Source organism: Garra rufa, unplaced genomic scaffold (assembly GCF_049309525.1).
Source record: "Garra rufa unplaced genomic scaffold, GarRuf1.0 hap1_unplaced_573, whole genome shotgun sequence".
NCBI lineage: Eukaryota > Metazoa > Chordata > Actinopteri > Cypriniformes > Cyprinidae > Garra > Garra rufa.
In genome coordinates, this window is record NW_027394839.1 from 1 (window position 1) to 10,550 (window position 10,550).

General features: G+C 43.8%; 1 protein-coding gene across 1 annotated transcript; it reads right to left on the reverse strand.

The window, feature by feature from the left end:
* Positions 1 to 6: 6 nt before the first annotated feature.
* On the reverse strand, positions 7 to 9,806 carry LOC141317254 (protocadherin Fat 4-like; the record flags this gene model as incomplete). Its single annotated transcript, XM_073833015.1, has 5 exons — positions 7 to 31; positions 2,107 to 2,414; positions 4,021 to 8,376; positions 8,463 to 8,707; positions 9,626 to 9,806. Coding segments are annotated over 5 exons (5,115 nt in total), but the record flags the coding sequence as incomplete, so codon positions are not given.
* Positions 9,807 to 10,550: the final 744 nt, after the last annotated feature.

Below are 10,550 nucleotides of genomic sequence, written 5' to 3' on the forward strand. Positions count from 1 at the left end.
CCCCACACAGGTCAACAGTGAGAGACGCCGCCTTCAACACAACAAACAGATAAACAGGTCAGCATGGTGTTTGTGTGCAACTGGTTAAGACTGACAGTCAAATCTTTATTTGTATTACACTTCTGCATCTCGGAATAACAATCTCAGCATATTTTAAGGAAGGTAAAAACATCTCAGAATATATTTGTGCATTAAATTTCATCACTAAAATGACTTGCACGTATTTGTCAAGTTTAAGTATTTTGTTGAGCCCACAGAATACAACATGAAAAAAACGACACCCAGATGCTGGTGAATAAATTACGGCGAGACATTCTACAGTGATCTGTCCTGTCCTCTCGGTGCTTTATGAGTCCCATGCAGACATTTGGGAGAAAAACATCTCAGAGGAGGAGGTGCAAAGAGTACACAGGCACTGAGAAGCAGGACTGACATCAGCCAACAGCACGACCTCAACGTTCTGATAATACAGACACTTCACTTCCGTTACAGAGGAATTTCACCCTATAAAAAGAAAATCTTACGCTAACAATGGAAACAAGACCTGTTTGTCTGCTGGAGCTGTGCTAAGCGCTGATACAGACGGACTTCCTGCACAGCTCCAGCGTCTGGCCATCGCATTAATGCCTCCCTGCACTTCAAAAAGACTAAACCAGACCACAACTCACTCCCTTTTCCAGGAGTCGCACATCGCTGCAAAGCATTTCTAGCAGAGGAAACCGTTGCTTTTAGAAATGAGTCTTAAAACCACTTTCATGCAGAAGAAATTGCCTTGATAACTTAAAAGCCTTTGGTCAGAGGATTTCTACACAGGTGACAAATGTAGTTTATAAAAACACGGTGGTAACATTGTTTTTAAATGTTTTTAAGACATTGAAATTAGGTCTTAAGTCTTCTTGTGATTAGAATTTATTAAAACATATAAAGGTTTCTTAGAACTTTTAAAAAGAACATCATAAGGACCAAGAATGTTGATCTCAGAATGTTTTCTCTCTGTTATGAGAATGTATTTTGTATACAAAAACATTACTTTAAGAATGATGTGTCCATTTATATAACTGTTAGAAAACACTCCCAGTTAGCTGGAGAAACCACGCAAATTATACTGAAATTAGCTGGAACATCAACAAATTGTGTTTATGCTACAAATTAAGTTCTTCAATGTAGGTTGCTGGTAGAAGTTGTTAAACTCTTGCATTAATGTTTTAGTGTGTACCCAAGGCACAACTAGACGCCAATGGTCTGAAAATCTGAAACTGGACCCAGCTGGGGTCAAAGAGCATTCTCAGAGTCTGTGTATTAAATAGATTTGGCTTTGAGCTGCTTTTTTGGACGGTGTTTGGAAACACATGCAGCATGTGGGTGTGCGAGCAGATTTCTACTTTTCTATTTATAATCCATCAACCTTCTAAGTTGCAACACACAATGCAAAAACCAGTGAAGAGCAGAAACGTGGCCGTAGACCAGCTCTCGATAAACTTCGACTCTCCTGTAAACAAAAAAAAAAAAAACATGAGCTCGAGAGACAGCGTGCCAAAATCCAACGCATCTGGCTGTGGGGTAAACTAGGACATCTTAACTAAACAAAAGTACCCTTGACTGTCAGAGTTCGCCTTTCTCCACGGGGGAAAACAAGGGGCCATGTATGACTTTAACATCTGCTCAAGCTCACGTCTAGAAAGAAAAGAAAGAAAAAAGAAAACGGCCCTACAGAACCACCGAAGTGACCCACATCCGCTTCTCCAAACACACAGATCAGGTTCTCTTTATTGCACCGTAGGGGCTGGGTTCTCATGACACACGGCTCTACTCTCAGGCCTTCAGTGAGGCCCACAACAGACTTACAGCCTATTTTTCAGGGAACATTAGTCGGATCACACAACACTGAGGTGTTGCAGTAATACCGTGCTGAAGTGTTTTTATTAACCATTTACAGAGAGATTTTAAGCAGCGAGTCCAGAAGAGTTAAGAGTTTAGACTGATATCTCGGAAATAGATGCTTAAGTAAAACACAATCAACTAGTAAATCAACTAGAGTGAGCATCTGAACCAAAACAGTAAGAGTATCAGAGTAAAACAACTTTATGACCAATCTCAAGGACTCACCATTCCTGCCCTCCTGGCGATGACCGTGTGAAACTGGCCGTCTGAAACCCTGATGGTCGTCATGAGCTTGTAAGTGCCGCTCCCCAAGTTAAACGAGAACCTCATTCTGCCTTCCAAGATCTCGAGGGCCAGGAACTCCGCCTTGTCGCCGGTCTGGTTGTCGTGATTGTACATGAGCAAGGCGTTTTCCTTCAACGTGGCAAACTTGATGTAGATGTAGTTGTTGTTGGGGTCGAGGCTGGGGAACTCCATGTAAGAGAGCTCCTCAAATCCGTAGCTGTTCAGTTCACAGTGCTTTCCAAACACACCTGCAGAGAGAGAGTGATTTACTGTCTGTCTGCGGCGTAAGAATTTCATGCAGTGAAAAATTCATGACATCCATGGTACAACAGGCAAAAAATACGGTTGAACATTTACCGCAGTACGTGTCAACTGACAAATTCACACTGCAATTCATTTTCTGTAATCTACAACACATTTGTTTTTGCATTACAATCCAGAATTAATAGCAGCAGTTGAAGGACTTTGAACTGGCCCCGGGGCTGAAATGATGACTTACCAAAAGGACAGTGACAGTAATAGCCTTCCACCCGGTTCTGGCAGGAACCCCCATTAAAACAGGGGTTACACTCACAGTAATTGATGATGGAGTCACAGGCTTTCCCTGAATTCATGAAACGACACCAATGAAAACAATGAGGTGAGCATGACACACGAAAATGACTGTTCTCACATGGGGTTCCCAGAATCCCCTGTGTTTTCTTTCTCTCTCACATCTCTGGTGCACTTTATCTTTCTAATACAAACAGCTCAGAGTCTTAAACCCTGTAAACGGACCCAGGTTTCTAGGAAAAAAGAGGGTGAAAGTTTGTCTGTGCACATGTGCATCAGCTGCACTGGTTCTGGGAGACCCATAAAAGAGGTACTGATATAAAACACACACAAATACGCTGAGGACTATGACAGAAACAGGATGGCTGGACATACAAATGATCAAGCATAAGCTTAAGTTGAGTTCTTTCCTTCACTGCTCCCTGTATGTAGCGCTCTAAGACAAATGGCACGAAGAACGAAAACTCCATCACCGCTAGCAAAACAGGAAGTATGGGGTTCAGCTGGAGTGCATGCACACTACTGTAAGTCAATAGGTGTAATTCTCTAGCAGCCCCATTTATCTGGGGCCTCCGAAGTGAACACACTACAGTCATTTGTTATGATCAGAATAAAAAAGATTCGTAATGACTCAGAGCCTGAAACAAAACGTCTGTTGCGGGTCCATTTTGAAAACAATGTCCAAAAGCTACAGCCAACACCTGCCCAAACAGAGCCAATTCAAGCTAAGGCTATCACACATGCTTATTCTAAGACAAACATCACAGATCCATACTCGCATAAACCAACTGATTTTAAAGTCACCCCAATTATGTCATCATTACAGATTTAAAACTCTGAAATTGCTTGAGCTAGCTACAAATGATCTCTGCATTTAAAAATGAACACAAAATAAATGACTTAAACTGTCTTAAAATGGACCCAACAAAGCCAGATGGTCCTTAAACTCAGAGTACAAACAGAACATAAGCAATTTAACCGCACAACACAGGTGACATCTGAAGGTGGTTTACGGTCGTGTCCTTATTAGGGTGAAAATCTAATCATCTACTTTCATTACAGTAAACATGACAAGTTGATCTGCATCACAGCTGATACCTCCCAGTCTGTGACCCTAACAGCAAACTGCTTTTGGCAACGGCCACTGTATGCTTGGGTTACAACACCCCTCCAATTACTTAGAAGCAAATATTTTTCTTGGCCTAAAACGATAACAAACTTGTGTGCAAGCTGCGTGTTTGCGCCTTGCCTAACATCTGTGGTTGTGTTACTGGTAAAATGCAAATAGATGACAGACTGTACCTGCAAATCCAGATTTGCAGAGGCAGTTAAAGCCCCCGGGGTAATTCTGGCATAGTGCCCCATTCTGGCAGGGGTTCGAAAGGCACTCGTTGATGTCCCTCTCACAGGCCATGCCAGTGAAACCTTCTGGACAGGAGCAAGAGAATCCGCCCACTAAGTTGTGGCAAGTTCCTCCATTGTGACAAGGTGTCGGCTGGCACTCATCGATGTCAGTCTCGCAGAGGGCACCGGCATAACCTGGCCTGCAGTTACAGGCATACGGCTGTAGGGGGCGATTTGAGACGAGGATGACAGGGACACTCTCCTCCGTCTTTATGTCCTGGCCAACACCGAGCCGCCTCTTGCAGCTCCCCCCATTTTGACACGGATTGTGGGAGCAGGGATCATAGTCCACGGAGTCGATCTTAACTCCACTCTGTCTGTGCAGAATATCCTTGATGCTCTGGAAGAAAGTGGCGACTCCACTTGGATTGACGTACTGCCCATGACCACGCTTGACAGCTGCCATCAGGAAAGTGCTGTTGTTTAGTTCAAAGACCCCATAGATCTGGACTCCAGTTCCCAAACCAGCTAGCTGTGAATTGGCGATGCGCAGGAAACTGAGGTAGTGATTGGTAAGGAAGTCACTGGTGCTTTGGGAGATGACACGTATCAGGATGCTGTTGTCCACTGTGGCATTATTGAATCCAATAAAGAATACACGCACATGGCTATTGACAGCATCATGGACGCCATCGCTGCTGCGCACCGATAAATCAAAGGTGCCGTCTGTGGAGCGACTGTTTGAGCGGAGGTCACAGGTTCCTGTGGCAATGCTGAAGAGGACAGCCGCTGGTGGAGTCAGAGAACAGTGGAACGTGTCTTGTATATCTGGATCCTGTGGCTTTACCATCCCCAGTGATCCTCCAGGGAACATATTTCCAAAATAGTGCACATAGATCTCGACGGAGCGAGACTCTGAGGGATTATCATTCTGATCATTGACTTTGATGTGGACAGTTCCTGTTGAGGACATCTGAGGAATACCAGAGTCTTTGATGATCACAGAGAGGTAGAAGTCACTTATCTGCTCTCTGTCTATCTCCCGGCTGGTGGTCAGCTCTCCAGTTGGACTGAGCGTGAAGTAGCTGGATGCTGCTCCAGTGCTGACAAGGCTATAGGAGAACGGGCCTTGATTTGGTGCAAGATCTGGATCACTTGAACTGAGCCTCATAACGGGTGTTCCTGCCCTCTGGTTCTCCATCACCTCACCACTTGTAGTCACCAAAGTTGGTCCATTATCGTTAATATCCTCTAGGGTCACGATTAAAATGGCACTGCCGGTCGCAGCTGGAGAACCCGAGTCTACTGCCAAGACAGTGAGGTTGTACACAGGGACAGTCTCCCGGTCCAGTTCTGATGCCACAGACACCTGTCCTGTCTGAGGGTTGATGGTGAAGGTACTTTTTTCGTAGTTGGCAGCGATGGCATAAGTGAATCTGCTCCAGCTAGGGACAGAATCTGAATCCTCAGCACTAACGAATGTAACCAGGCCTCCAGGGGATAGTCCCTCATTCACCTGAACATCATAGAGCTCCTGGGTGAATACAGGAGGATCGTTGGCATCCAGAATCGTAATGTTCACAAGCACTTCATCAATATCTGCCCCTCTTATGCTTCCTGCATTCTTAGCTAAGACTTTGAGAGAAATCTTTTCTTCTTTTTCACGATCAAGTGGTCCTGAGACATAGATCTGGCCTGTCTTTTTGTTGATGCTAAAACCTCGTTTTCTGCTTCTGCCAAAAATCAAGTAATACACTATGCCATCTTCTCCCAAGTCTCTGTCGCTGGCAAACACCTCCCCAACTACTGTGCCTTTAGGTGCTGCCTCCGAGACCTCAAAGTAATACTGCTTTGACACAAAACGAGGGACATATTCATTAGCACCTTTCAGTTGAATGTTAACATATGCAAAGCTGCATCGTTCTTCATCTGGAACGTTAAAGGCTTTGACGGTTAGGTGATACACCTGTTTAGCTTCATAGTCCAGGAAACCTTGTGTGGTGAGGATTCCTGTGTTGGGATCAATTATGAACAAGTCACTGTCTGATGACTGAATGACGTACGCCATCAGAGCATTTGGCCCAGAGTCTTTATCAGTTGCATTCATTTTTACCACAGTAGTGCCACTGGGGACGTTTTCCTGCACGACTGGGAAGTACTCAACAGGGTCGAACACAGGAGGGTTATCATTTACATCGGTAACTAGGATGTTAACTGTAACATAGCTTGTCTTGGCAATCCATCCTCCATCTGTTGCAGAAACTCTGAGTTCATGCTTCTGTTTTGTCTCATAATCCAGCGGCTTTGCTAGGGATAAAACGCCTGTTTGACTGTGAATTGAGAATAAGCCATCGTCATTACCTGAGGAGATGTTGTACATAACCAGGCCATTCATTTGTTTGTCCTTGTCCTTATCTCGTGCTGAAAGTGTGCGGATGGCTGTGCCAACAGTCAGACCTTCAGACACAGTGACTGTTACTTGGTTCTGTGAAAACTCTGGAGTATGATGGTTCTCTTCTGTAACAGCTATTTTGACTGTTGTCCTTGCGGACAGAGGAGGGTTCCCTTTGTCACTAGCTGTTATTTCAAGCAGGTAAATTTTATTTGTTTCTGCGGTGAGCGAGGACGCTACTGTGACCGATCCAGTTTGTTTATCCAAGCGGAACTTGCTGGAACTGTTGCCTCCAGATACTGCATACTCTATTTCAGAGTTCAGTCCAAAGTCCTTGTGATCATGGGCTGTGACTTTGATGAGTCTGGTGCCGACCTTCACACTTTTAGTGACAGGAGTAAAGTAAAAAGAAGATTCAAATGTGGGCGGATTATCATTGCTATCAACTACATTAATGATAACAGTATTTTCGCTCATGAGCGGCTTGATGCCTCGGTCTGAAGCGGTGACGATGAAACTATGACGGTTTACATTGATGTTACTGTGGCCACTGGAGTTTTGATACCTGAGCTGCTGTTTAATGAAGATCTCACCAGAGCTGGAGTTGATTCGGAAGTACTCTGTTTGAGATCTGATAAAGTAAAATATTTTACCATTGAAACCCTCATCAGGATCTGTGGCAGAGACCTGAGTCACAATGGATCCAACCTCTGTTAGCTCAGGATAGTCCAGGTAATATGATGGCTTGCTAAATCTTGGAGCGTTATCATTCACATCTGTCACAAATATTGTGACATCTGTGCTAACAGTCCATCCTGAATCATGTGCTGAGACTTTGGCAATATAGTGGTCCGTGTCCTCTCTGTTCAGAGGCCTACTAATGGTGATGTCTCCTGTGCTGGGGTGGATAATGAAGGGAAGACTTGCGTCACTGATAGAGTACCGGCTTATAGCATTAGCTCCTGCGTCTTCATCTGTGGTGGTCACTCGGGTGACAGTAAAGCCCACTGGTGCATTTTCAGGTACAGTGGCACTGAAGATTTTGGAGAATCTAGGAGCGTTATCATTAACATCCAGCACGCTGATCAAGACCTTCACTGCCGTGCTTTTAGGAGGGCTGCCTCTATCCGTCGCCTTCACTTGCAAAGAATACTGAGCGACCTTCTCTCGATCCAGTGGTCGTGTTGTGCGGATTTCACCAGTTGCCCGGTTGATGCTGAAGCTGTTGTCTTTGTTGCCTTCAATGATGGCATATTCCAGTTGCCCGTTTGGTCCGCTGTCCTGGTCCACTGCTGATACTATCAGCACACGCTGAGGTGAGAGATTTTCTAAAATCTCAGCACGGAATGGCTCTTGCTCAAAAGTAGGATGGTTGTCGTTAACGTCCAGAACAGCGATCTCTACTTTCTCATAGGCTGAATAAGGAGGAAATCCTTGGTCTCGGGCTTCTATCCACAAGACGTACTTCTCAATATTCTCATAGTCCAGAGGCTTCTTGATAGACAGCTCTCCTGAAAGCTGATCTATGTGGAATGCATTGTCTAGGTTTCCGCTTGCAATGTAGTATGACAAAGGACCAGCCCTGGGGGAAGATCCGGTCACCTTGGTCACAACAGTGTTTGTAGGTTGGTTTTCTGGGAAGGTGAAGGCTTTCTCCTTGATTCTAATATGGGGGAAGTCTCCTCCAGTAACGAAGCGAACCGTAACAGTTGTGCTGTCTGTTTTGGGGTTGGCGCCTCCATCTTTTACGTGGACCGTAAAGGTGACCTCTGAACTCCCTGTGAGTTTCTCATTGGCGGTGATGGCACCTCTAATGGGATCTATCTTAAACTTTTCTGAATTGCGTCCAGTGAGTGAATAGTGAAGTTGAGCATTTGAGCCAGAGTCTTCATCTGTAACTGTGACCGCAAATACCAGTGAGCCTGTAAACAAAAGAACAGAACTGATTAGACACTGACTAGTGTCTAAAAACCCAATGAAACCATAAACCCCGACACAGAAGACACACCTGTAGATGTAGAAGCAGGTATATGCGTCACATATGGATGATGGTGAAACCTTGGAGGATTATCGTTGATGTCGGCCACAACAACAGACACAGTGGCAGAGCTGGATAGCGGTGTGGGCTGTCCACCATCCGATGCCACCACCAGCAACTGGTAACTCGCCCTTGTCTCTCGATCCAGCAAGGAACTGGTGATAATCAATCCTGTGGCTGGGTTGATTGAGAACTGACCGTCCCCACCACTGAGGCTGTAACTGTAAATCACAAACAGAAAAGATTTAGTTTATGCATGGAGACCAAACCATGCTATTTGTCAACTACCCACACAGATTTATCCCAAGCGACTTACATCAGTGCTTGTTTTCCCTAGAATCAAACCCATGGTCTTGGCATTAAACTATAGAAAAGCTACGTGTTTAGTGTCAACACCTACCCCAATACAAATTCCAAAAAGCAAGAATTCAGAAATGTATTCGCCAAGTGTCTTATCATAGGGACAGCAGGAAGATTAATTCTTTATTCATCCTTCCAATTCTTTCATAATTCCCGCAGCATGTTTTCTCAGCTGTGCATCAGTGAACCAGCCCTGATCAAAAACACCCCATCTGAGCCGTTCCCATGCTGCTTTGAGTTTCTCTGAGGTTCATTTTAGGGCCTGTGACACAAACTCGTTCTGACAGTAACATGCACACATGGCAACTTCACTGTGTGCTTGTGTCAGTGAGAAGGGAATTCCACAATTATGGAACAAAGTGTGAAAAACAGCCCTAGCCAGATGACAAGAACAACATCATCTAGTCACGCATCGTCCGCCCTCACGCCATTTCAGGATCGGTAAGAATATTGATGTCGTAATGATGCATAAAGGTGGTTCTTGTGAATTGAAAGAACTAAAGCCCCTCACTGTCCCGCTGCCCCCCACTGGGCTCTGATCTGTCTGTCATACTTCATTATCATCCTCATTAGCATGTTTTTGGGAAAGTGGAGCATGTTACCCCCACATGAGCTTATGCAGGAGCACTTTAGAGATACATAACTAACAGGTAGCGTTGTGTGAGTGTGCTTTGCTAAACGTTCCAAAGACAAAATTATATAAAAAAGCCATCCAATCATTTTTTAGAAATGCATAATGTTATACAGCAGGTTTTCAGTCGATAGTGTTGTACCTGATCACTCCGTTGAGTCCCACGTCTGAATCTGAGCTGTTGAGCAACAGGACGTCCGTTCCGGTAGGTGCATCTTCAGGAATGGTTGTGTGGAAAGACATTGAGCTGAATGATGGAATATTATCATTCATGTCACCAACCAGCACCATCACAGTACCAGAACTGCTTAGAGATGGCGTTCCTACAAACACAACAGAAAAACATATTATTTTTTCTCTATCCATATCTCTCTCTATACAGTAGTCAACATTTGAAGGGAATCAAAACATTTCATCAAAACCGAAACAATAACCCATTCTTGTCTTAAGGCAACTTTGATTAACTTTTTTGATCCACTTCAAATGTTGACTACTGTGTGTGTGTGTGTGTGTGTGTGTGTGTGTTGACACAGAAGCAGAAATTAGTCTGTTGCACGTATTCATCTATAACTTAATTCCAGGATCCAAAATTAACACTCGCCAAGTGTCAACTGTGAAAAATTGGCATTGGCAAGTACATCATACAACATTACGCACTAGTTGGCTGGTAACCTTGTTACCAGCTACAACATATCATATGGAGTTATGATAGTCTGACACTCACCGATCTAAACAAATGAGTGATTTCTATCTATGAAACACAAACATCTACTAAGGAAAATTTCAGTCAAGACACTTATTTACCTTAGAGAAAAATGTACTATTAGAATTGTATCTAATTCTTTAAACACCCATTCATAAGTAACATGCATAGGCAGAGCATTTGGGCAAAAAAATTCTTAGAAGTTCTTAGCAATGCATATTACTAATCAAAAATTAGGTTTTGATATATTTACGGTAGGAAATTTACAAAATATCTTCATGGAACATCATCTTTAGTTAATATCCTAATGATTTTTTCATACAATGTATTGTTGGCTATTGCTACAAATATACCTGTGCTACTT